This window comes from Podarcis cretensis (assembly GCF_951804945.1).
Source record: "Podarcis cretensis genome assembly, chromosome: 7".
NCBI classification, from domain to species: domain Eukaryota; kingdom Metazoa; phylum Chordata; class Lepidosauria; order Squamata; family Lacertidae; genus Podarcis; species Podarcis cretensis.
In genome coordinates, this window is record NC_137176.1 from 6,775,628 (window position 1) to 6,802,878 (window position 27,251).

Genomic DNA, 27,251 nt, shown 5'->3' on the forward strand with positions numbered 1-27,251 from the left:
CCGGAGCTCGACGGAGCCCCCCCGGAAGTCAGCCGCTGGTGGCGCGAGCCTGACGCAAGCCGGGCGCTCTGTCGGGGACGGCGAGGCCCCTCTCTATGGTCGCCGGGACGATGCTGTGGCGGCTGCTGTGGAGCCTCGGCCGGGGAGGTGCGTCCCGTCTCGGGGCGGAGGGAGGGCGCGGCGGGGGCCTCTCGCCCCTCTCCTCACCTCTGTCTCTTTCTCTCCCGCGCGCAGTGAGGCTCCCCGGAGGAGGAGGAGGAGGAGGAGGCGGCACCGTCGCCCTCTGCCGCCACCGGCCTGTAGGCCCGGCCCGGCCCTGTGACGGAGACCCCTCGCCGACCGAGGACAGGTGAGGCGCCGAGACCCCGCCGCACCTGCAGCCGGGCTGTCATTGCCATTATTACTGTTATTTATTCCAGTGTTTCCCAACCTTGGGCCTCCAGCTGTTTTTGAACTACAATTCCCATCATCCCTGACCACTGGTCTTGCTAGCTAAGGATGATGGGAGTTGTAGTCCAAAAACAGCTGGAGGCCCAAGGTTGGGAAACACTGATTTATTGGGACTTGTGAGCCACTTCATCCAGCCCGCAAGCAGAGGCAGAAAAAATAAAGCCTCAAGCAGGGCTGACAGGAAGAAGAAAAGGGCGAAGGGCAGCCCAGGGAAACGGTGGCGCCAGGTGAGCCTCCCTGGGTTACCTGCGCAGGTGTAAACGACACACACACCCCGCCAGGCCTTGAAAAGTTGCTGGATCAGTTGCTTCGTCCCTTACGTTAATTCAACGAGAAGAACTTGCAATTGGATTTCAATTAAACACGCAATTAATTGGTCGCTCTTTTGAATTTTATTGGGTTATCGTCTTTCTTAGCGGGCCATTCAAACCACAGGGGCTCCAAAAAAGTTTGGGAACCAGCTAATAAACCTTTGGCTGTTACACAGAGAATTTGGATAGAAAGCAGCATCAGAAACACAGCAGGCATGCCTGTGTGGAAAGAAGTGAGGTGCTGTCCTTTCCTTTTAATCACACTTTGCTCCTGTGTGGGTGGATTTTAAAAAGGCAGTGAAAGTAGAAAAATAACGAGATTTATCCTTGCTTGCAATCTGAAACATGTTTTGGGTTGGATCGCTTGTGGGAATCTAAAACAATCACTGACAGAAAGAGAACCAATTTCCTATATAGGTAAAGGTAAAGGGACCCCTGACCATTAGGTCCAGTCGTGACTGACTCTGGGGTTGCGGTGCTCATCTCGCTTTATTGGCCGAGGGAGCCGGTGTACAGCTTCTGGGTCATGTGGCCAGCATGACAAAGCCGCTTCGGGCAAACCAGAGCAACGCACGGAAACACCGTTTACCTTCCCGCTGGAGCGGTACCTATTCATCTACTTGCACTTTGACGTGCTTTCGAACTGCTAGGTTGGCAGGAGCAGGGACTGAGCAACGGGAGCTCACCCCGTCGCGGGGATTCGAACCGCCGACCTTCGGATCGGCAAGTCCTAGGCTCTGTGGTTTAACCCACAGCGCCACCCGCGTCCCTTAATTTCCTATATTGTCAGGTACTATATCAGTGGGACAAAAGGAGAAATAAAGAACAGCGACAAGTTTCTTGTTTATTTCCCCAACAATATATATATATAAAACAATATTAAAACGAAAACCTTTAAAATTGGACTACATAACTGGCAATAATTTATTACTGTACAGTAACCATTCATGGCTAAAATCAAGATATAAGGCATGAATTTTGTGCTTTATAACTTTAGACTACATTTGGATTGGTAAGAACAATTGTTACAATTCTAAGTGCAAAAGAATTGATGGAAATCCATACTGTGGTATCTTTGTTTGCATATGTCTTGGTTTGCATACATTTTGGATTACAAACACGTCAAACCCAGAAGTGCATGTCCCGGTTCGCAATCTTCTTTTGGATTACAACCCTTTTTTTTTTATTACGAACAAATTTTTTTGGGAGGTCCCATTGTTGAAAGCGCTCCTTGAGTTAAAACCTGTTTTGGTTTACAAACAGACCTCCAGAACGGATTATGGTTGTAAACCAAGGTACCACTGTATTTTTGCAAATTTTCTTTTTAAATGGTATCACAGCTGTGGCCTTAATAAAAAACAAATTGGTTAGACATGATGGCATAAAATTGTGATTTGCTATAGTGAGGATAATAATAAGAAATGTATAATTTTATTTAGTTCGTTCGTTCGTTGGTTCATTCGTTGAAGGAGACCTAGCTGACCAAGATTGACCCACAGGACAGAAGTTTCTCACCCCTAGCCTAAACTGACACCTCACAGCAAGCCCAGAATCTGGGCAAAACCAGGCCATGAGGCAGAAATGGGAAGTCACAGGCTCGCTCTGGCCCTTGGGACTCTCCCCACACCACCACCCCCTGGCTAAAATGTGTCCTTGGATTTTGATCATGCTTCTTGGATGGAGGATAGAGAGGGATGTCTGAGTGTATGTAAATACAAGTCTACTGTACAACCTTAAAGTTAACATTGCTCTAATTTTGCACTGGCATTTCCCCCCAGAATGCTACCTTAAAAAGAATTCATTTCTCAGGCTGAAAACAGGTTCTCCATCCCAGCCCTAACCTGGGCTCTTTTCAGCATTAGTTCTGTCCTGCGATATTCATGATGGGTGGCAGCTCAAGCAGTTGTCCAGAAGAAGAGTTCTTGTTTGCCTGAGGCTACATTCTTTAAAGCAGACTTCCAGTGTACTTAAAGGGAAATATGTGCAATTTATATTCTCAGCATGTGATTGTAATGATCAAAGCCATTTTTTCTCTGGAACAAGACTTTCAAGCTCGTGCTCATTTTTCAGAGCTCATTGGCTTTGGTTGCAAAACTGTACAAATAGAGGGCTTTAGAAACTGCAAAGTTTATTCACCCTGGGGTTCTTTTTGTGGGGTGCGAAGCGGGGAAACCTTAGCTATTTCAGAGGGAGGACTTTTCACAGAGCGTTTGCTACCTTCACCTTAGTGTAGCCAAATGTTGGCAACTGTAAAGTGATCAGGAAATATTGCTCACTGCAGACACATAGATTATCAATATAGCTTTGGCAAGGATTGTGTTATTTTAATATCTTTGGGAGTCTTATGGAAATAAAGCTTTGAGCTTCTTGTCGCCTCTGCTTTTATGACTTCTGGTCTGCCCAGCTCCACATTACAGGTGTTTCAAAGATGAATTTTGGGCATAGTTTGGTTAAGGGTGGGTTGGGGGAGCTAATGTGCCTTGGAAGAGGGCCAAGTCTCTTCTTTCTCTTACTTCAAGCCTCCACCTTGTTGTGTTGTATCAGTTTTAAGCTCAGAGAATTGTGCCTGCAAGGATGATATTCTGCCCCAACAAGACATGGGTCCAATAAGGAAACTCTCAAATAGGAAATGTACCTTTTCCTCAATTTTTTCAATCCAATTTCACATGCCTTTTGTAATAATATTAAACACATACACACAATGCTCTATTGACATTTGGAAAAAATGGCAGAAAAAATACTGTTCGTATATTCACCACTAATGCCAATGAAGTACTATTCTAAAGCTAATGACCTCTCTATTAAAAATACATTATTTGACAACCAAAGGGTTATTGTTGAAATATTTGTACCAAAATTCATACCCAATCTCAAGAATGCAATTAACCTTGGCATTAAGGAACCTTACCTGTAAGATGGCTTCACGTTTATCAACTTTTAGATCTATTGCAAGACCTTGTAGTCCACTCTCATGCCACTCATCTGTTCTCCTAATGGAAAGGTATTTGTGGTAGCAATGTTTAAGAGCTTACTGAATTTGTATTATGAGATTTTAAACAAGTTTAAAATCTAATTGGGAGATGAACCTGAGGGAAACCAAAGATGAAGCTACCTGGTCAGGAATGGGGGGGGGGGCTTTAAATCTAACACTGTTCTTACAAGGGAACAGGCATTAGAAATAGCTCATAGATGGTATTTTACACTGGTCAATTTTTCCAGTATCTCTTCGGAGTCCTACCATTTGTGCTGGAAAGAATACGGTCAGCGGGGCACATGTGTGATGGAAATGTCCAAAACAACAAATGTGGTTTGAGATATAAGTAGACATTTTAAAATTTATTAAAGACCGTATTCAGTTTTCTCCAAATCTTGCTTTACTCTGGATATTTGAAGGAATAAATGAGGACATTCAATCCAAAGAACTGCATACCATCCTGATTTCTTGCAGCAAGACTGTCAAAAACTCAGTGCTGGAAGACACTTTTGATTTCAATATTACAAACTAGTGGAATAAGATTTGGAACTTTGCTCTTCAGGAAAATAATAATAATTTAATAACCATAATTTTATTATTTATACCCTGCCCATCTGGGTGGGTTTTCCCAGCCACTCTAGGTGGCTTCCATCACATATAAGAACAAAAGATGTCAAACATTTCAAAAAAGCCGAGACGGCATTTCAGATTCCTAAAGGGAAAGGTAGAACCAGGCTCCTTCATGGCAGTCTGGTGGGGAATTTTTAGACTTTGTTAAAACCCATCAAATACACCCACCTGTTCCTTCGGCAGTTACGGACCTCTGGGTCAAGTAGCTTGCTCCATACTCACCTTGGCTGGAAGAAATGCAAACATCATCCTTTGACCCTCAACTTCTTAGTTGTCAGCTTAACTGTACTGATCCTTTATATAATAGTATAGCAATATTATGAACAATTGTTATTGCCCTATGCCTCATGTTTGTTTTTCTGTTAATGTATATGCAGAACATTAGTTTTTAAACTTAATAAATAAAAAAGAGCTATGCCTGCCAGCTTTCCTTGGAAAACAGTGCCCACTGTCACCACGCAATTCTTTTGTAGCCAGAGGAGCTGATCATGTCATTCCAGTTCTTTTTCCATCGCTACCTCTACACATAAACTCAGCAAGGAGCTGTGGCCAGTCCTGGCTCTGAGGAGTGTACCTGCATTATATATCTGTTTTCAAGCAGCTCCCCATTAATGCTTTATATTTTTAGGTGTGCATTTATTTTATATTTTAAAGTGATGAGTTGTGAAAGTGGTTTGTGTCAGTGTTTTGCCCTAGAATCTGACCCTATTAGGATATTGCTTTGATGTGGACGCTGGTGCATGTTTTCAGATTAGCACCCCATGCTCCAAGCATAGCCTAAGTCCCACTGCCTCCCTGAATCCCTGAGGCACTTGGGACAGCCATTACTGATACAGATTTAATAACACTGCAGTTCATTACATGGTCACAGGTTATTAAACAGAGAAGACTGAGGAATTAGATTTCAAGACTTTAATAATGCTCCAAATGATAGATGTAAACCATAAAATAAGCTGCAATACAATATTCCCTCATCTTACATGGGACTCAGATCCAAGGGTTTCATGCAGTACTATTTTTCTAGAAAAAGAGGTGCTGGAACTCACCATTAATGCCTCCCTTGTTCTCCTGTAATGGCAGTGCTGCCCACCTGAGAGGTGCCGGAACTGAATTCTGGTCAGTTCCGGCTGAAAGAAAACCCTGGTTACATCAAGCCCTTGGATCCGCCCCATGATCTGGCACGCTGAGTGGGCCTTGCTCAGCAAGCAAAGTATAGAGCTTTAAAACTTTTTTCACACTGGGTTGCTAAAATAGCTTTTAAGCTCTCTGCCTTGCTTGGGGAGCAAGGACTGCTTGGTGTGCTGGCATGAGATCCCCCTCAAAAGTCAGATTGTCCCATGAGATCTTGTGAGAGTATTCCAAAGTTGGCGTGCCGAGTGGACCCAGTTCAGAGAGATCTTTTAAGCTACCTGCCTTCCTTTGAACTTCACCTGTGTGGTTTAAACCAGTCTGCCTTCAACAGCGTATTGTTGAGATCGCATGAGTCAAATGCATGCAAAGTGAAGGATTACTGTTCTTGGATTTCTCAGTTAAACTGAGAAACTTCCCCCTTATCCCTTTGGGGTTTCAAGTGGAACATTGCACATGCAGGGACAGTTTTTCCAGGCCTGCACTTGAGTCCATGCCTTCCTGTCTCACCTGCAGGATACTGTCCTAGGTGTGGGGTTACTGTCTGTGGGAGACACTGCTCCCACCTGTTGGTAGAGCACAGAGTGTTAAAGCAATACATTTTGGCCAAGACACAGTATTCACATATAGCACAGTGTTGAAAAGTAAGTGGTGTGTGTGCACGCACAAGTGCATGCCTCTGTGTGTTTGTGTATATATAGGCAACTCCGATTCACAGGTGTTCAGGGCATGTGCAACTGCACACAGGTGGGCAGCCGCAGAAACAATACCTTGTAGCATGGTTGCTGCCTTTCTTTGTTTACCTCTGTGGAGTGCTTTCTTCCAGTTGTGGAGGTGGAGTGGGAGTTGCTGTTGAATATCTGTGTCTAGAGTTCCAAGGCAAGGCACAAGTCTGGGTTCTAGTTAAAGGAGTGTTAGCTCTGTGCACTGACAGGCTGCTTTCTGCAGAGTGCCCTTTCTCCCTACGTACCATCACCCTTGTGTGTTGTAAGTGTGCACACCCTAGTGTGCTGGAGTAATAGCTCCAGCATTTGAGTTATCTCCCTCTGTGAGGTTCATAGGCTGTTGGTGGTATGTTGTAACTGGGTGCTGGTTTGCATCAAATTTTACTGCATCATGAGGGTGGCTTGAGGCGTAGGGGTGGGCGGAGTTTTTTTGTTTTGTTTTTCTCTCTACCGAGTTTTTAAAAATAAATTATTTATTTAAAGTGTATCTCATCATCTACTGCCATGTCAGGGGGCGCAGAAAGGGGTTTCTACCATATCCAGCAGATCATGAGTACAGAATTGCAATCTAAAATTAAAAAGATTTTTCATCATCCTCTAGAAATCTCCATTTTGCTCCAGCTTGAATTACATCCATGCTGGAGAGGCAGAACACAACCAGCATCAGGCTTACACAAGTTCACAGATGAACCATGTCCTCGGCTCAAAGGTCACTATACTTTGGACACTTGCCCAGAGATTCCAGTGCTATAGTTCTGCATCCACCTAACACTAAATTTAAGCTAAATATGTTTGGGGTGAATATTTCATAGGGGGAAAAGAAAATTGTTCAGTTAACTTTTCTAACCCTGCTTACATACAGGAAAAACACAGATGAATATTAATATGAAAACTGAGTGGCAAGTAACCCCATCCGCAAGAAAAGGTGGTGTCTGAGTGTAGATTGTGGAGTAGGTCACACATAGCCTTTTCTCCAAAGCTTTGGTGCAGGCTGAATTAAATGCAAGCTTATTTTCTGGTTTCCATATCCGTTTTCTTTTCTTGTCCTTCTTTCTGAAGCCGGCATGGTAGGCACCAGCAGCACAGAAGTTGTGGATGTGGGAACCTCTTGCATCACTGCACATCCTTCACCCTGGTAAGTAGCCCTGGGATGATTGCATGGTAGAAGAGAATGGTCGCTTTGGAGGGGCAGAAGCCAGGGTGTCTTTATAATAGGAACAGTTGTATATAGCCTTTAACAAAGCTGTTCTGATAGTCCCTAACCCTTGCTCTCCTTTGTTAGAGTGCATTGGCTGTTCTTGCTGTGGAGTTGGTGAAGCATGTTCGAAGGCTGAGCTCTGTGCAACCAGGTGGAGGAGATGTTGGGTTTTACCAATTGGAGGGTCATCTTGCTGTTTTGCCCCAAGGTCAACATTCAGGTAAGCTTGCTAGGGAATGGCACAACTGAGTCTAGAGCATCATGTGCTGGAAAGAATACACTGTGCGCACACCCACACCCACACTTCAGCTATATGTACTGCACTTGAAACTCCAGCAGTAAAACTGTATCAGAATTGTAAAGACTCCTAGATGTTTGAAGATCTATCTTTGTAAAATAGGGATTGAGACAGCATCCTATGTACTTTTAATATGTTTCCTCTCCTTCAGTCCCTCCCACAGCCCCTTCTGCTTGCTCCAGTGAGAAAGAGGAACACTTCGTGGGAGACTACTCCAGCTATGCACCAAAGAATCCATCTAGCAAAACTTCACAGCCAAAACAATATCAATATGTTTCAGAAACAGGTACAAATCTTGATTTTAGAATGCAAAGACACATCAGAATGCATGGGGTAGTGGCCAGCTGCAAATGAGGACAGGCAAATCAGCAGGTCGTGCAAGCAGCCTGTTCTGAGGCAGAAGCCTGGAGAGAATTTGGCTTGGGACATGGTTGCCTGAGATGTCTCTGGTTAAACAGGAGATTCACTTGTGGGCTTTCTAATCAGTAGCTGCTTTATGGAACTTTCCAGTCAAGCACCTTGTGTTTCAAAAGCATTTGATTTATTTGCTTTGCTAAATAATGGAGAAGACAGGTTTGAATGAATATATCACCCTTATTTTCATACTTTTAATGAAAGGAGAAAGTGGGACTTAAAAATGTCTTAAAAAGAAGTTGTTTAAAGTCTTGTTGAAACAAATTGATGAGCAATATAGTCATCAATAAACTATTAGTAACTCAAATAGCTGCAATTTAAGAAGAAAAATTGTTTACATTAATTACCTTCTGGCCATAGGTGAATGGGAATGTTAAAATATGTTTGGGGTTCTTGTAATCAACAGGCATTTGGGTCATTACAGAATCTCTACAATCCAGTAGAGAGAGTGGGTATAGCTGTACAATAGCCTTGTGGCTAATGTGAGAGAAGTCTTGTTTCTATGAAGTTGCCTTACTGATTCAAGCCATTTAGCCCTGTACTGTCTTCTCCAGGTGGCAACGTTTTCCAAGGTTCCTGCAATAGCAATTCCCAGCCCTCTAAGATCCAGGGGTTGAACCTGGGACTGCTATATGCAAAGCACATGTTCTTACACTAAGGTAATGTGGAGGCACATTAATGTGGAGGCACAACTGCTAATAAGGAACCCCCTTATTAACCACAGGTTTCATCCCAGTCTGGTGAGCTTTTGTGGAGACAGGCAGCAGTATAGGCCTAGGTATAGTGCTGTACCTGATTGGGTTCCCCTGCTTCTGTCCAAATGTGTCGCAGATTCTTGGTCCTTATTCCACTTTCGTGATCTGTGCCACAGGTTGCTACCCATGCTGTGCAAAGAACGGCTCTGGCCAAATTATTTATTTGACTGAATTCTCAAAGATGAGCAGGGTGACTGTTGAGTCAGAATAGACCCGTTTAAATTCATGGATATGGTTGAGTGAAACCTGTTAATTTCAGTGGGTTTACTCTGAGTAAAACTTAGTTGAAGGGACGTAGAAGAGAGCTGTCCGCTGTAAGGCATATCACAAAATATTGCTGATTTAACAGAAGAGTAGGAAAGAAGCTGCAACTTCCAGATCTGTGCAACAAGGAGTATGGCAGGGAAGGCAACTCTGTGTTGAGGCCCAGACTGTCACTGCCTTACCTTTTTTGGTTTTTTTGCAGGGGACATCCTCTTCCTATCCAGCACAAGTTCTGAACCAGACTCGTCCCTATTACGCTTGCAGGTAATGCCTTTTCTCTTTTTGTGGGACTTGGCTTTTAGCGTGAATTTAGCTCAGAGTTGCTAAAGTAAGAGATAATGAGCTAGGGAAGGGTCTTTAATTTTTCGAAAGCGTGAACACTCTGCATAACCTTGATACCACTTGCCGTATTAGTATCATGTGGATTTCATGTGCATTTGGTATCAGGGACATCCGTGATAGCTTTGAGACCAACTAAATTCAGGGTAGAAGCAAAGGCACATATTTTAATGTTTGCTTTGGAACTCCTACCTTGACATGATTGTACAATGAGAGTAAGAAATGGATATGCCTACGTAGATTGAGCTATAAGGCACCACAGTCTTGGGCCATGTTCACTAGCACTATCCCAGGTGAAGAATCTTGGTTTGTTTACTGAAGCGATATTCTCCATGTTTCCTTCTGTTACCCAGAATTTGCAGGTATACGTTGTCTCTTGAAATCTGCCAAACATTGAGGTTCTAGCAAGACAACTCACTTAATGCAAACTGTATACATTGACATAAAAAGTGTTTAAAGATTTTGGGTTGACTCATCTGACAACAGTTGGTTGATGTCACAAAATATGCATGTTCCAACTGTTTAGGGGATAAAACTGCTAGCAACAGAATGTTCTCCAGCTTCTGTGAAAGAAGAAGAAAATACCAATTCTGGCTGGGATTAAATTCCTATGCCTTCCCCATTCTGGCACTCTCCATCAGCCCCAGCCAGCATGGCCCATGGTCCAAGATTATGGAAGTTTTAGTCTAAAACCTGTGAAGGGCATCACATTGCGGAAGGCTGCCCAGGAACAGTGAGGAGAGGTTCAGAATGGAGCAGAGCCTCAGAAGGAAGCTGAGTAGTTAGTGCAGGCTTCCTCCAACTCAGCCCTCCAGATGTTTTGAGACTACAGTTCCCATCATCCCTGACCACTGGTCCTGCTAGCTAGGGATCATGGGAGTTGTAGGCCAAAAACATCTGGAGGGCCGAGTTTGAGTTAGTGTGATGAGAAACAGGAACCCAAGGGAAGGATAGGTGAAAGAGACAGAAGCCTTTAAAAAAGCAGGACAGAGAAGACCAAGTGGTATCTGATAAGAAGGTGGAAAGCTCACATGGCTGTACAGATAGAAGAAGCTATATGGTAATAGCAGGAAGTAGGTTTGTCCAGGTAAGGAGAATAGCTAACAGAGAGTGGTGGTGTCCCAGCTAAGTGGTATCCAGTAGATGCGGGCTGAAAAACAGAGACTTGGGGAAATGATAGTGTCACAACCCAGATTGGGGATGGAACTGGATAGTTAACTTTAAACAACAGCCTTGCTGTGTCTGCCAGGTTGTTCAGGCCTAAGACACACAGTTCGGGAATTTTCCGCCTCGTGCCTATATTTACTAGGATTTCCAGTTTTACTAAAATCATGTTTAAAGATACAAGATGCATTTTAATCATGACTGTAGAAGTTTGGATTGATGAAAGAGGCAAAGAGAGTAAGGCTGGGGCAAGAGCTCACACATTGCTGTGGCTGTGTACTCTTGAATTCAGGTTGTTGTCATTATTACTACTACTACTACTATTATTATTATTATTATTATTATTATTATTATTATTATTATTATCATTATTTCCTGCAACATGTTGCACTCAAAATACAATACAAAGGGAAAATACGGACAATGACTGATTCACACGTGTCTGAATGATGCACAATCATGAACATGCGAATGATGCCAAACCTGGAAGTGACCCCAAAAGTCTCTAAACAATTCACTAAAAGGGCGGAATGGGGGCAGGGCAGGGTGGAATGGGGACAAGCGCTCACCTGCACTCCACCGGTGCTCACAGGGGCCAGGGACGGGTGGGTAATTTCTGGATCCAAATCTGGAAGCACACTTTTCATGCCAGAGAGCTGCATTCACATCTTTTGTATTATTATCAAGCCAGGCTTTATAGCTTCTGATACAAAAGCATTTTTAATTTTCCATAAGGAAGGACTAACCCATCTTGCTTTCTGGCAATAGTCCTTCCTGCCTCTTAATCCTGATGATGATGATGATGATGATTTATTTATTTATATCCCGCCCTCCCCAGCCAAAACCGGGCTTAGGGTGGCTAACAACAATAAAATAATACAACATTCTAAAATCATTTCATTATAAAATTAATTCAAATCAAATTGATGGCAACCATTGGGCTAGAGTTCTGTGAAGATTGCCAAAGGAGACAAGATGAAGAGTATCCTGTAATATATTCTTCTGCCATCTGATGGCACCAAATCATTCCAGTACTGAAATTGCTGACACCGTAGATTTGCTATAGATTCACTGAAAAAATAAAACACTTACTTGGCTTCAGTAAAATTAGCATGTGCTAACTTTCTGAACTTTCTGAAATCTTCTTTTAAAGTGTTGACTTTAATGTCAAGAAATAAGGGATATACTGAAGAGTTCAGAAGGCAAAAAATCATTGTGTATACTTCACCTAAAAAGCCCTCTAAACATCTGACAGGAAGTGAAATGTACCCCAAATGGCTATGTTGTATCTGATGATAAGAGATTCTCCAAATGTTCATTACTAGTACCAGATTGAGAGAGGCTGGACTCAGTGAACCCTGTGATCAAGCAGAGCTGCTTTTGCTATAGCTGCATGTAAAGTCTCGAGTGCCAGTAAGTCATGAGTGCCACAGCTATCAGGCTGAAAGAGAAGGGAATAGCGTTAAAGGTGGAACTGCCTGGACCAGGGGTCTGCAACCTTTAAGACAAAAAGAGCCACTTGGACCCGTTTCCAAAGAAAAAAAAACCTGGGAGCCGCAAAACCATTGCAACATTTAAAACAAATATATCTCCGGAGCCGTGATCTGTCAGCGGGTGGGAAGGTGACGTCGGGACGGTGCGTGACTAACACACGCACCGCCCCCATGCGACATCACAGCCAGTACAGCGCCCGCCACAGTGGGGAGTGTCGGGGCGCACAATGCGCCTCCTCCCCTCGCTAGTATCCGCGCCGGAGCCGCGGCAAAGGTGTAAAAGAGCCACATGCGGCTCCGGAGCCGTGGGTTGCAGACCCCTGGCCTGGACCATCTCCCCACTAATGTGGTTTTCCAGGGCTTGGGAAGAGGTTTCCCTCCCCCACTACCACCCTCCCGCCTGATTTCTGTGACATGTTCCAAGTCTTCTCTTAGTAGATCCAGGGCATAGACATAGTATAATCAGTGGACGTAGTATATCAGTGACTTAAGAATTGGTAGGACACCCCTGGGAAGAGGGATTGATTGATGAACCACCGTGAGGGGAATAGAAGTCTCCTAGCAACTCTCAGCACCCTTAATGAACTATAGTTCCCAAGAATCTTTGAGGGAAATTCCTCCAGGGAATCTTGACTAAACACCACAGTTGCAAAATTAGTTTGATCAAGACTTACAAGAAAGGGACATTTGTTTCAATGTAGGTCAGTAACACAGAGACATGCAACTCACACAATTATGTGTGAATAGCACCACAATTCAGTACTGAAGCAAACTCCAAGAGCATTTTCTTCTACTACTGCAAATTTAGCATGCATTCTAGAAAAGTAGTACAGTTTATGTGTGTAAGCAATACAGTTCTGTTCAACAATAATTGTGCAACAAACATGTAACATGATAAAGAAGGAATCTGTTCTGAAGAGATGGAGAATATGATTTAAAATGCATCATTTTGAGCTTTGGCATGTAGCCATTAAAAGTGCTGCCATATGTCATGAGATACATCTGAATGTATCTAAATTTTCAGTTGAAAGAAAGAATAATGGCAATTTTGGATATTTTGAACTGATCTCTTACACTATCTTTCTGTTGAGTTTTGAGTTCCCTCTTTTCAGCTGGGGCCTGTTTACATGGAGTTGGGATATTATTTTATTTGTAAAGAGTACCAAATTCACAGCCAGGCTAGCATATTTCATGTCACCAAGGTCTGCAGTCAAAAGCAGTGTGAAAATGCCAGGACAGCCACTTGTGACATTTGTCAGTTCGCACCCCTGAACTGCGGGGTCACTGCTATGGCAACATTCTGACCAGCAGTTTCCCAAAGCCCAGTGACAAGTCTACACTTCAGGAAATGACTCCACCTGTCCAGTCTCCTGCTGGAGGATATGGTTGTCATTATATTAATCTCGATATTCTCAGCAGTGGTAGGAAATCAGACTTTGTGTTCAACACAAGTGGGAGAATGAAATAGTTTTTATCTGTCCACTTGCAAATTCCCGCAGTTGCTCCAGAAAACCATCCACTTCTTCCTCTCTTATTTTCGTGATCCTTCGGTTAAGAGCCATTAGGAAAGGACAGTCTTTTAATTCTCACTCCAAATGTCTGGTGACTGTAGGATTGCCACACAGTATGAGCATTTCTTTGGTACAGAACCTGGAACTAGCCCCAAAACATCATAAAGATGTCACAGAAGGGGCGGAATGTGCGGGTTTGGAACATAACGCCCGCACAAAATGCGGATTTCCTATATGTGAAATTGCATATAATGGGGAACACCATCTAAAAAGCCAAACTCTGCCCCAAATCCACCAAACTCCATCACAATCATTTCTTCCAAACCTCCTTTCTCAAACGCATGTAGGTGGGGAAGATGCCTGTAATGTGAAAGCTAGTGCAAAGAGAGGATTGTCCACAGATGGGCAACCTATACACGGTTTTCATTTTTGCCTCTCCTGTGCAGGGTAATCTGGAAGAGGAGTCATCTGTTGGTGAAGCTGCTTCTCAAGTGCACCAGGTGTTTCAAGCCAGCATTTCCGTGGCATCAAACATCCTTGGTAACAGCTTATAGAGTTACTTATCCAGTCTTCGTCAGGCAGGGGCTTCTGTCTTCAACTATGTCATAGACCTGACAGAGATACTAGAGGTTTAAGCCACTCACTTATGTTAAAAAGGGCAATGACTCAGGCCCAGATAAAGGACTTATCTAGCACAGCGTTCTGTAGGTCCCTTTCCTTTCAGTTTTATGCAGTTTACTCAGCCCCCTAAGTATTCTGCATAGATTTATCTTGTAACATTTGCTGGGAGAGCAGAGCTGTTTGTTCTGGGATGCAGCAAAAACTCCCTCTTTGCCCCCCTTTTTATATGGCTAAACCTTTCCTTGGTCTTTGGTTAAATCACCTTAGCTTGCTCCATTCTCTTGGATGACCCAGTCTAACTTTGTATAAGCCAGTTATCTTGTATACACCTCCCCCCGCTCCAGTACTTTCCCCATGAAAACCCACCCTTAACCGCTGAATCAGAGCAAACAGCAATCCGCAGAAAACTCAGAATTGCCATTTGTTCCGCTTCAGCGTTAAAAGAGCAGGTTTCCGCAGGAAAAGCACTGGGGGGAGGGGGAGTACTCAGACCTGGCACTTTAAAGCACAGACCTTCGTCTAGGAAGTGCAGCACAGAAAGAAGTGTGAATGAGCCCTGAGCATCACAGCAGCAGGGAGAAACTCAAAAATCCTTCTGATGAGTCTTAAAATACAGTGGGAGCTTGAAATAATAACAAAGACAGTTAACATGCTGGTCTGGGCTGGGGAGGGAATGAATTAATTAAAACCATGATTTATAAACCTTTATAGAGTTTTTTCTTTCGTGGGGAGGGGTTGCGGGGAAGAGGAGATGGAAGAATTAATAATGTGATTTGCACTGTCTTGAGGGGGGAAATGAATTAATTGGATGAAATGAATTAATTGCACTATCTTGAGGGAGAAATTGATTTATAAGAGTGGAAATAACAATTAATAATTTTTCACACTCTGTCCGTGGGGGGGCGGAATAATTTGTGCACTTTGGATTCATTCATGGCCATTTTTGTGTGCAGTGCCAGATGGGTGGCCATGGGGGGGGTAGGGAAGACCTGGGAGAAAGGTTCACCATCACGGCTCAATGGTTTGTGGCAATGATAGAGAGCATGTGTTGAATCTAGAAAGTCTCAGGTTCATTCCTCAGCAACGTACGTTTTCAAAGGGTCTCAAGTTAAAAGGCATTGGGGGGGTTTCTCCCAATGAAAACTACTGTTGTTGAGAGTAGATGCCGAACCTAGATGTACCAAAGGTGTGACTTTGGTGACTTCATAGGAGCTGTGTTTTAAGGTAGTTTCTTTCAATGTGTGCCTTGGTACATGAAATGACATGTGAAATATTTCCCATTTAAGTAAGAAAAAGCATTCATCCCGTGATGACTAGGTAAGTAGGTGAGAGTGTGGTGCATTTGAACATGTTTTTCACCAGAGTGCTTTTTTTTGCAACAGCATCCTGTTTCACTATTGTCATGTCCTGCCTAGTGAAATAAGATTAGACTTTGCAGAAGTTACATGACCAGCTGCTTGCTGCGTAACTGTGTCCAATTTTTTGCTGCGTGCCACCTTAAGTACCTGAGTACGTACTGTTCTCTGTGTGTTTTTAGCTGTAAAACAGAGATAGTAGGACTTGCTGGATGTAGTGTAGTGCAGTGGGAACTTGTCTGAAAATGAATTTGAAGGTGCTTAACAGGAGGTACTGGAATCAGTACATTTTATATTGAATTGCCACTGCCTGCCTCATCTTCACTGCAGGATAGCCTCTGAATTAGCGAATAGTTTGAAGCATAAGTGTCCTCCTGAGGGTATTCTCTCTTTGATAATAGGTGCAATCACCATCTCAGGTTAGAATTTGGACCACTGTTTTTACATTATTTCCCCAGGGCTTGAGAACATGCATGACAAGCAGTGGAAAACGGCCTTTTCCTGCTTCAAGCTGGCTGCAGATCAGAACCACAGCAAAGCCCAGTTTAATGTGGGATTGTGCTACGAACATGGAAGAGGCACCAAGAAGAATGTGGCCAAGGTCGTCTATTCCCATTTGTTTCTTGGCCTGTGTGTTGCTGCTGTGCACAGGAGGGAAGGAGAGTGCGGGGCAACTTTATGTGTTGGGAGACATAATTTGTTTCTCTTTCTGAGTCACAAGCTTTAACCCAGAGACCTGCAGTGGGATACTTGCTGCAGTTCATCACACACACTGGATTTGTATGTGAAAGTTCCCAGAGTCAATCCCCAGCATCTTCAGGTAGGGCTGGGAATGTCCCCTGCCTGAAACCCCTGAATGCAGCTTCCGGTCATTGTAGGGAATGCTCAGGTGGATGGTCTCAGTATAAGGCAGCTTCCTGTGTCCCTTTCTCAGATTTTCCCAGATAGTCTTCCCAGCTGATCCCAAGAGAGCATGGCTATCCCTGTAACACTCATTGTTATAAGAAACTAGCAACAAAACAGCTTTATGTGCAACGGCAGGCTAGAGTGGAGCATTTGCCATAACGATGGAGGTGGGGGTAGGGGGCAGCCACTCCATTTGCAGCAGTGACCCAGTTCATCTCTTGCTCCAGGCTGCCTGAGCTTCCTTTGTTTTTGTGTCCTTGCTCAAAGGGGGGTCAGGCTCTAGGCAGGAAATATCGGTCCTCCAAGTTGCGCCTTTTCCAAGTGTTCCAGTACAAGAGAAACTCATTTATTCAGTTATGAAGAATCTTCCATTATGCCGATGCTCAAAGAGAACCTCAGTAGAGGTACTTAATGTCCACATTATAGAAGAGCCTCCAGTTGCATTATTCAGCTTGTGCCTGCAGCTTAGTCAAAAGCTACCCTGTAAGGAGCCAATGTTTTCACTCAAGAGAGCTAAAACATTCAGCAAGAGAGAGAAAGATGTCAGGGCTGTCCGAAGGAGTCTCCAGCTGCTGCCCCCTCCTCCCCCAGGCAGGTATTCCACTTTGTAGTCGTTCTTCCTTGCAGTGGGGTTGGGGCTAACATGCCAGGCCACTTCCTTGCCAATCGTGTGGGACTGAAGCCAGCAGGGAGGAACACTTGCTTGTCTGGCAGGAGCACAGTTTATAGGATGTGTAGTAGTGTCCCTGTTCTCTGTTCTAGGCAGTCTTCTACTACGAGCAGGCTGCTCGCCAGGGACACCCCATGGCCCAGCACCGCTACACTCAGTGTCTCCTCCGCCACTGCCCAAGAGCAGACAAGAAGGAAAATGTGCAGGAAGCTGTGGGTTTGTTGGACGAAGGCGCTGCTGCTGGGCTGAAAGAGGTGAACATCAGCTTGGAGAGTTATGGCGTACTGTTCAGAAGTAGAAGTAGGCTGCTCATGGGTGACATGAGAATCCCTTTCTTTTGCTCTTTACAGTTTAGCAGTTTGGCATGCTTAGGTGAAGAGGTGCTCACCTCGCTCAGTCAAGGCATTTTACTGCAGGCTGTGCAACTATCCACTCTTGCTTTCCATCTGGCCACAAACACAAGATCTTTGAGCTGCTATGCCTCTGTTTTTGCTAGGCTTTCTTTGTTCCTTGATAGCTATTATTCAGTTCACTAAAACAAATGGCAGCCCCAGTATCTGCCACAATCTAGGTATTTTTAAAGTGAACATAAGCCTTGGCAGCTGGTTTTTCTTTTTAATTATGCATAGTGATAGATCTGGCTTTGGAGAATTTGCAGTTTTTTAAAAGGCAGTGCATGTGGAAAGGCCCAGGGCAGTGTTTACAGCTTAAGCATGGTCTTTTGCCTTGAATTGGATGGTTCTAAAATAATAATATACTGTATTTCAGGTGCATTGGAGTGGATGATTAATGCTCTTTATACACATGTACTTGCATATAGGATTCCTCAAGCAGCTTTCATTTGTGTGTTTGCTATGAAAAGGGCACTGGAGTCTCCCAGAACTTACCAACAGCAAGACAGCGTTACCAGGAAGCAACAGCTGCCGGCTCCAAGGCTGCACAGAAGAGAATCAAAGTAATGGCACAGGAGGAGATAGCAGGTACTGAGTTGGGGGGGGGGGCAGAATGGTGTGGAAATGGTGCTTACTGGAGAATGAATGAAATGTTGGCTACTGCTATTGTGATAATTATGTGATATTCTCTCTCACTTAGCTACACAGATCCGGGACCAGACACCACTGGCAGCAAAAACCTCTTCATCCAGCCCTTGTCTTCAGCTCCTGGATCAGCTGCCGGCTTCTCACTTTGGGCAGCCAGCTTTTGGCCTGCTTCACTCCTGGAGCACAGGAAGCCTTAGAGATGCAGCAAATAACTCTGCAAACTGCATGCCTACCACAGCTTTCCCAGATAGCCTCAAGCTAGAGTCCTTAGCGTGGTCTTCAGGAGTAGCAGTTGGATAACATGGCTAATGAGAAACTTTCTGCTTTAGATGGTGGCTGTGTTACTGGCTGCCACAGTGATCCTTTTAAGAGGCAAATCACATGGGCATAGCCGGCACCTGTTTCCGTCTCTTCCTAAATGTATAACTTCTTATTTGACAGTTTGCCCGCAGCATAAAGAATGATACAGTGGAGGCTATCCATCTAGGCAGCATCTGACTGTGAATGGAATCAGGATACAGGGCTCCTGCTGAGTGACCCTTGCACCATGGAAGCAAATGTTGCATCCGCAAAATGAACATGGGGAGCCTATAGACTGCAGTTTTGAGGGCCAAGTCTTGAAGCACTTGGTGCTGAAGTTAAGCAGATGTGGACTTGCACATCCCATGTAAAAAGGGGATACAATCATAAATGGTTTCTGAAAATCAGGCAGGCAATTTCACACTGTAGTCAGAAATGTCTTACAGAAATTGGGGAAGGAGTCTGCCCTAGTCTTCTTTCTCTAAAAGATTTGAGCTTACTGAATTTGTTAATTGCACAAGGAATTCTGCTGGTTCTCCTCTGCATTTCAGAAAGGAAAGGAGATTTTTAGCCACGTTTCAGAATCTTAAGGGAGTGAAAGGACCTTCTTTCTAATGGGAAGGAAATTTTAATGCAATAGAATAAAAACAGGAAGTGGAGTTTGGGAGGTAGACTGAATAATTCAAAGAACAGAATTTGGTTCCTGAGAGTTTTATTTTTATTATAAATAAATAACGGACTGAAGCAGCAGCTTCTAAATTTCATTGTTGTATAAAAGCTTGGTAATAGGTAAGCAGCACCTGCTGGACTCTCAGTGCCTGACCAAGAAGCCACATTTCCTTACCTTAGCTCCTGCTCCCACTCAATTCAAAATAAATAGTGGGGAGGGGTGGCAGCGAGCCTTATGCCCCAGTTTGCCTTTCATTGTCCCATAGAGGTATGCTGATTTCCTGCAGCAGGGATGTGGTAAGAACAAAGAGGACTGGCTGCTAGTAGCTGTTCCAGAAGAGGTGAAGGTCTCCTTGCTACTGCAATTGCCAGTTCTGTTGCCCAAAGCACTGTCCGTTTCAGCCCCCACAGCATCTCTAGTCAGATCTTGGGGCTCGCTACATTCTGAGAGTTGCTCAAGAGCCCCAATCATCAGTCTACCTGGGGACTGACTTTCTGAGCCAAGATCTTCTCAAAAAGTGTATTCATCTCCGAGAAGAAGGTACTGGAGAGCCTGGGCTCTTCTGAGTTTGGCTTGTGCCCAGCTGCTTTGCCAAAGGTTGCAAAAGTGTGAGGTTCATCTCTGCCTGTGGTTTCCTCGCTCAGTGGAGACGGTTCAGCCCCCGGTGAGACAATATTGTCCTTGTAGTCAGTTGAGATGGGAAAGGACAGCCTCGCCATCCATGCTGGGTCTTCCACGTTCAGCTGATCAAGATCCAGCCCTGCAGGGTGGGCGAAAGAATAAATTAGGCTTCATTGATAAGGATAGACTCGGGGCTACATGAGTCGTGTAATTTCATGTGAGTACAGTGGTGCCTCGCAAGACAAAATTAATCCGTTCCGCGAGTCTCTTCGTCTAGCGGTTTTTTCGTCTTGCGAAGCAAGCCCATTGACGGATTAGCGGATTAGCGCTATTAGCGGCTTTTAGCGGATAAGCAGATAAGCGGCTTAGAAAAAGGGGGGGGAGGGGGAAAAACCCGCAGGAACTCGCAAGACATTTTCGTCTTGCGAAGCAAGCCCATAGGAAATTCGTTTTGCGAAGCACCTCCAAAACGGAAAACCCTTTCGTCTAGCGGTTTTCCGTCTTGCGAGGCATTCGTCTTGCGGGGCACCACTGTACTGATTTCAGAACTCTGCATCCTGTTAATTTCATTACTCATTTTAAAATCAAAAGCAAATTTCTACCCCTTAATGTTTCCAATGCTTTGTGGGTCGAGGGGACACCACAATAAGATTTTTCTTGTTCATCAGCGGTTGACCTAACTGCTGCCCTCTCCATTTTTAGCGGAAGCAGAATGAATTATGCACTCAGGATTTTATGCAGAGAGCAAGTGTGGTATAGTGGTTAGAGCAGGCATAGACAAACTCTGGCCCTCCTGATGTTTGGGACTACAATTCCCATCATCCCTGACCACTGGTCCTGTTAGCTAGGGATGATGGGAATTGTAGTCCCAAACATCTGGAGGGCTGGGGTTTGCCTATGCCTGGGTTAGAGCGATGGACAGAGACTTGGGAGACCAGAGTTCAAATCCCTGAAGCTCACTGGGTGACCCTGAACCAGTCACTGCCTCTCAGCTGAACCTACCTCACAGGCTTGTTGTGGAGATTAAATGAAGAGGATGAGGACCATGTATGCTACCTTGAGCTTGGAGAAAAAGGGAGTATTTTGAATAAATAGATAAGCCTGTCTACCTCCTTCCTTGGAGGTTGGAGGGCCATCTGTCCTGGATACTTTAGTTGGGATTCCTGCATTGTAGGGGGTTGGGCTAGATGACCCGCAGGGGTCCCTCCCAACTCTATATAATTCTGTTATTCTACCTTGATCACTAGGAAGAGGATCCCAGCAATGCACTACTCTTCCTGTGTCTTTTCCTAGGTAGTATATGGGTAGCATAGGTAGCATATCACGGAACAGGGATTAGAGACAGAAACATTTCTATGCCTAGTGTGCCATTGCTTGATAGGCCCGTGAAAGGATAAGATCAGCTAGGATACAGCTTCAGAGACTGCACCACTGAGACGGAGGAGACACGAGTGATGGTATCTCACCAGATGGGCAGTCCAGTAGGTTCCCTAGCTCCTTTCCCAGCAGCTCCCAGTCATGATGTTCACAGCCGCTGCCCTCCTTGGTGATGAGATCCTCAACATTTGAATTGGGGTTCCTGTGGAAAAGGAGAAGCATCTTAGGTGATTGGGCCTTCACCCAACACAGGAGAAACTGCCCCTTCCATAGTCCTGCTTAGCCTGCGCTTTGCAGAGATCCCACAGTGAGAAGCCTAAGGGGATATGCCCAACAGCAGCAATGGATAAGAGAACTTGCATTAACTGTTAATAAACAAAACCACAGTACTATGCCTTATACAACCTTCGTTATAAAAGAAGCGTTAGACATTCAGTTCTTTATACATTCAGCACATTATCAGCCAACTCTTTTAAAAAATGTAGGAACTGGCTACACCTCTACTGAAGACTTCCTCTCAGCAAAAGTGCCTGGTTCTTTAAAGGTAAAGGTACCCCGACCGTTGGGTCCAGTTGTGGACGGCTCAGGTTGCGCGCTCATCTCGCTCTATAGGCCGAGGGAGCTGGCATTTGTCCGCAGACAGCTTCCGGGTCATGTGGCCAGCATGACAGCTGCTTCTGGTGAACCAGAGCAACCACAGAAATGCCATTTACCTTCCTGCCAGAGCGGTACCTATTTATCTACTTGCACTTGACGTGCTTTCAAACTGCTAGGTGGGCAGGAGCTGGGACCGAGCAACGGGAGCTCGCCCCGTCTCAGGGATTCGAACCGCTGACCTTCTGATCAGCAAGCCCTAGGCTCTGTGGTTTAGACCACAGCGCCACCCACGTCCCTTATCTTTAAAGGTACAGGACCTATTAAACAGTGGGCCAACCTAACACCTGTGATAGGGAGACAAGTTTCTAGAGGACATGAGTCATTTCCAGTGAAGGAGAAAAGCTGCTTTACAAGGCTGGGCATATAAGGTGCACAAAACTCACCTGCAAGAAGCATTCTTGGCAGTGTACTTGTTCCCTCTGTGGTTGGGCTTTGGCTGCACTTGGCCCTGACGCAGTAGAGACAACAACTGCGAGATTTGCTGAAAGACAGGAAGAGCCGGTATCCGCATAGAATCCTGACCAGAGCTGTTTCCTAACAGGATATCCCCACTCCCCTGTGCTCCGCTTGGGCTATTTATAATGTCTAGTGCTCTTCCCCTCTCTGCAAGAAAACAGGCCATTTGTGTCTATCTGCATTTCTGTTTACTCACAGCAGCTACCACCCATCATGCAAAGCTGACAACCGCTGCAGCGTTACAGTGGTTTGAATGATTCTGAACTTGCCAAGTTGGACAGTTTCCTCTGAGTAATTTCTAATGCACACTCTAGTTGCAAGCCTACATAGGTTGGCATTGCTTATAAATCTAGCAACCCTGAATAGAACAGTGGAGGAACTAAATCTCACCCCTTGCCCACTGGCAGCTCAAAGATGTAGCCATGCAGTGCCACAGCTAAGTGTTTCGAAGCCTGGGCTCCCAATTCTTTTCGTCCCTTGTCTCTCTGGGATTTGTCACTACACAAATTAAAAGGTTTATAGGTGAAGTGACAGGAAGTTACAAAACAGAAGCTGCCCCTGGACTGACTTCTGTGGAAAGTGATTTGTAAAACCTGAGCAACATATCTGAGGCTGAAATCCTAGACACATAATACAGAGCAATCCCCGTTACACACCATGGGGCATAACTTCCAAGTAAACTTCCTGCACAGGACTGCCCTGTAAGCAATGCTGAAATAAAAGGGGTAGAAATCAATCCTGCTACTTCTGTTACACGTGTTTACTGCTCAGATAAAGAAAACACAGAAACGGGTGCAAAAATACAATTCTCCAAGATCCTACTGACTAGTTGTCATGGCTTTCTAGAACAGAAGGACCTGTTTTTTCCTTGCCCCACCAGCCATATTTAATAGATGTTTTACAAGGTTAGGCAAAAAAGAGTAGAAGAAAACCAGCTGCCCTCAGTAAGCCTATCCGTTTGTTGGCATCTGGAGCTTTGCCTACTTTGGAAACAAAATTACTTGAATCTGAAAAGGAAGCATAATTTATATTTCTTTCAATAGCCAACTATGCATCACCACCCACAAGAGATGGATTACTATATATCCCTATTCTTTTGTACCTACCCCTTTCCCACAACCCACCCTATTCCCGTCCTGAAGTCTCTTACCTGGACGGGGGCAGATTCCATAGCTAGTTGTCCTCCGGGGCCTTGCTCAGCAAGAGCTGCCAGAGAAAGCCTCACAAGGCTTCTCAAGATGTGCTGGCGACTAGGAGCCTCCTCTGGACCTTCCTTCACCTTTTCTGACAAGTGGTCTTTAGGCCAGAAGATGGAGTCGAGCAGTTTTTTATCCGTGGGCTGCACATCCCGAGCGGTGGGGCTTCTGAACCTTTGTGCATAGCAAGGAGCCTGCTCAGCAAGGCTGCTGGAATTTCTCTGGTTCCTGAGTGTCCTGTACAGAGTGGGGGTCATGTGGCATGGCACCCCCAAGGCCTTAAGCCAGGCAGCTTCTGATGGATTCTCTATCTCAGCCGGAGGCTGCTGGGCATCCTCCTGCCGCAGTACAGGCACGACATGGATGTCTGCTTTCCGGATGGGTTTGGGGGGTTTCTTTGGCTGCTGTTGACTGTAAGCCTGCTCTGCTTCCCGACAGTTATATGCCATGCTGCCGTGCTTCTCCCTTTTACACAGGGACATAATCAACCCCAAGCCTACCAGAGAGATGGCAAGCAACCCTAGAAGGCAGATTCCCGTCACCACAGAGGGGCTGAGGGGCTGGGACACCGGGAAAGAATCAGGCATGCGCTCACAATGCCTCTTGAATGTGATCTTCACCAGAAATCTGGTGGAGAGTGGCACCGGGCCTCGGTCACTCACAGATATCACCAGGTCCCATTCCCTGCCCAAAAGGCTGCTAGCATTGCTACCATTCAGATAAAGCTGCCCAGACTGGGGATCAAGGACACAGATGCCGGCTTCATTGCCACTCAGGATGCTGTAGAGCAATGTCCCATTCAGACCGGAGTCTGCATCGGTTGCCAGTATAGTGAGCAGAAGGGGTGCATTAACCGAGGCAGCTAGTTCGGAGCTCCCTTCTTCCTTGGGCACCAGCACAATTCCAGTGTCAGGATCCACAAGAGCAGTGACACTTGCACAGCCACCTTCCAGCTCTGGCTTTATTACCACTGGGGAATTGTCATTCACATCAAGCACAGTGACCGTCACGGAAACGTTGGCCGATAGCTGAGGCTGGCCCATATCTTCTGCTATTACAAGGAAGTCAAGGCTGGTAATCTTCTCAGCATCAAAAGCCGCATGGGCCCTGATTTCCCCAGTGCTGGCATCAATAGTGAGCCACTCTAGAACTAGTGGATCTGGGATTCTGTACACAACTTTCCCATTAAGGCCTGAGTCTGCGTCTTGGGCCCTGACCATAACTAAAACGGAAGGTGGCTCACTGTTCTCTGCAATGGAAACATGATAATGGTTTGTTTCAAAGCAGGGCATGTTGTCGTTGACATCACTGACATGGACAGTGAAATGTCTAGTTATGGCCAGCAGTGGGGTCCCTCGGTCCTGGACCAGCAAGGTCAGGTGGTGCTGTGTCCAGCTCTCCCTGTCCAAGGGGGCATTTGTTAGCAACATGTAGCTGCCAGGCGAGAACTTTTTCAAAGCAAAGTGTTCTTCACCTTGCCTGATGTAACAATCCACCTGCCCATTACGGCCTGAATCGGGGTCAAATGCTGTCACTAGAGCAACAAAGCTGCCCTGGGGTTGAGCTTCTGATAATACGGCTGCTTGTTTTGCCCAGGTGACTTGGATCTCAGGCGTATTGTCATTGACATCCAGAACACGTATGAAGAGCTTGCAGTGAGCTGGAATGGAGTTGGCACCCTGGTCTCTGGCTTGCAGCTCCAACTCATAGGCTGAGTTCTTCTCATAATCCAGTGACTGCTGCAAAAGGACACTCCCAGTGTGACGCTCCACAGCAAACGTTCTTAGCACCTCCTCAGAAACATGTTTGCTGAAGGAGTATTCGATCTCTCCGTTAGGTCCTTGATCAGGATCAGTGGCAGTGAGGTTGATCAGAAAAGTCCCGGGTAAAGCATCTTCCCTGATCTCCACCGACACAGAACCCTGGGCAAATGTGGGGCTGTTATCATTGGAGTCCAGCACATGCACAGTCACAACAGTGGTCCCAGATCTAGGGGGCACTCCATGATCAACTGCAGTCAAGACCAACTCAAACGAGGAGTAGAGCTCCCGGTCCACTTCTTTAATGACCACCAGCTCTGCCTGCTGAGTTCCATCAGAACTGGCTGTGACCTCTAAGGCAAAGTGCTCGCTGGGCGACAAGAAGTAGGAACAGAAAGCATTAGAGCCAGCATCTGGGTCCAGGGCTCGGCCCAAAGGGATTCGAGTCTGTAAGGATACACTTTCAGATATCTCTAGTTCCAGTGCATCTTGAGGAAACCGAGGCCCATTGTCATTGATGTCCAAGACATGGATCTCCACATGGATCAGGGTGAAGTATTGGGCCGCTAGAACGCTGAATGAGAGGACACACGGGTCTCTGTGGTGGCAGAGCTGCTCCCTGTTTAGCCTCCCGGTGGTGCTCAGCAAACCGTCTCGAGAGTCCATCTGTATGGGAAACACCGCAGAAGACTGAAGCAGCTGAAAGGTTCCCCAACTGCCCTCTGTCCGGCCAATTTCTTCCGACAGCCTTGCCAGAACAGTCCCAGGCTGTGCTTCCTCCAGAATCCGATACTGCATGGTGAATGTAGAAACTTCCTGACAATCCATCGGCAGAAAAAAAGAGCACAATATCGGAACACATAACGCCAAGGACATTCTTCTGAATGGTGGCATTGCAAATTTCAACCCCTCTGTACGTGGGGTTGGTCTGAAAGTTGACTATCCTAAAGACTCCAAAAGAACACAAAGCCTTCCTTAGAGGCAAGATCCATTTCTACCTTTCTGCTGCAGGATAATCAGACTCTCCAGATAATGCCAGCGATTGTACAACTGCTTCTCTTGCTAGCGCTCAAACCCCCCCCCCCCCGAGCTGGGGGCTTGGAAAGAGCAGAAAGCGTGTATTCTGCCCCCCTAGAAATGCAGACTTCGCCCTGCAGCTTCCTGCCAAGGCCATTTCCTAGGGAAACTCCACCTACAGGAAAGGGGAGGTAGACCAGCTGCACAATGGCCAGCTCTAGGTGGGATTTGCAAGGAAGCTGGGAACAGGAATGGTCTCGCCTACATCCCAGAGCAGAGGTAATGCACAAATCTAGGGCGTGGTGATGATGAGCCTACACACATGGATCTGCTTGGATCAGATTCTAGGGATCTGCCCCCTCTTCCCCAAGGTGTTCTTGTGTAGTGTGAACAGTAGGCTGACCTGCCAAAATCCACAGGATGAAGTGTTTAGTGGCACGGAGATCACTATTATCACCTACTAAATGTGACAGCAAGGATAACCCTACTTCCTCTCCCCGTATGTAATAATAATAATAATAATAATAACAACAACAACAATAACAACAATAATAATAATACATTTTATTTATACCCCACCCTCCCTGGCTAGAGCTGGGCTCAGGGAGGCTAACACCAGTAAAATTACAATAAAAACATAATAATAAATTTTATTGTACCCTGATTACAGCTGCCCCTGCTCCTATTCTCTCTTGAACACTGTCTACCACTCTGACTGTCCCATCATGTCTTAACCCTCCTCCACACTGTTTAAACTGAGAACGGATGTTGCAAACTGCAAAATATAAACCCTTTACAAAGACACGAGGTCCATCAATATGAGAAACTACAGCTGTTCGTGATTATGAAAGAGATGAGGAAAGAAGGCATTTCACATGAGGAAGCAGCAGCGTTGTCCATACTTCCCGTTTTTGTTATTTGTTTAAAAAGGACCATCACACTGCGTTGTCG

At 45.4% G+C, this 27,251-nt stretch overlaps 2 protein-coding genes across 2 annotated transcripts; one reads left to right on the top strand and one right to left on the bottom strand.

The window, feature by feature from the left end:
* Positions 1-19,293, top strand: DELE1 (DAP3 binding cell death enhancer 1). The gene is made up of 11 exons (XM_079983615.1): positions 1-147; positions 235-349; positions 7,278-7,353; positions 7,501-7,636; positions 7,866-8,000; positions 9,350-9,411; positions 14,101-14,194; positions 16,089-16,231; positions 17,299-17,460; positions 18,069-18,186; positions 18,299-19,293. The coding sequence occupies exons 1-11, from the start codon at positions 96-98 to the stop codon at positions 18,544-18,546; spliced, it is 1,341 nt and encodes a 446-aa protein (XP_079839741.1). The 5' UTR covers positions 1-95; the 3' UTR covers positions 18,547-19,293.
* On the bottom strand, positions 19,242-26,617 carry PCDH12 (protocadherin 12). Its single transcript, XM_079983490.1, has 4 exons — positions 23,478-26,617; positions 22,255-22,352; positions 21,304-21,416; positions 19,242-19,976 (listed from the first exon to the last, which is right to left on the bottom strand). Exons 1-4 carry the CDS (start codon positions 26,175-26,177, stop codon positions 19,687-19,689), a joined length of 3,201 nt encoding a protein of 1,066 aa, XP_079839616.1. The 5' UTR covers positions 26,178-26,617; the 3' UTR covers positions 19,242-19,686.
* Positions 26,618-27,251: the final 634 nt, after the last annotated feature.

What these genes read in the sequence shown, in the direction of transcription:
- DELE1 (XM_079983615.1), top strand. Translation starts at nt 96, where the DNA reads ATGGTCGCCGGGACGATGCTGTGGCGGCTGCTGTGGAGCCTCGGCCGG. An exon ending in GCCCCAAGGTCAACATTCAG is followed by an intron (nt 7,637 to 7,865) that starts GTAAGCTTGCTA and finishes CCTCTCCTTCAG; the next exon opens with TCCCTCCCACAGCCCCTTCT. An exon ending in GGCACAGGAGGAGATAGCAG is followed by an intron (nt 18,187 to 18,298) that starts GTACTGAGTTGG and finishes TCTCTCACTTAG; the next exon opens with CTACACAGATCCGGGACCAG.
- PCDH12 (XM_079983490.1), bottom strand. Translation starts at nt 26,177, where the DNA reads ATGCCACCATTCAGAAGAATGTCCTTGGCGTTATGTGTTCCGATATTG. An exon ending in TGGAATCTGCCCCCGTCCAG is followed by an intron (nt 22,353 to 23,477) that starts GTAAGAGACTTC and finishes CCTGTCTTTCAG; the next exon opens with CAAATCTCGCAGTTGTTGTC. An exon ending in CCTACTGGACTGCCCATCTG is followed by an intron (nt 19,977 to 21,303) that starts GTGAGATACCAT and finishes CCCACCCTGCAG; the next exon opens with GGCTGGATCTTGATCAGCTG.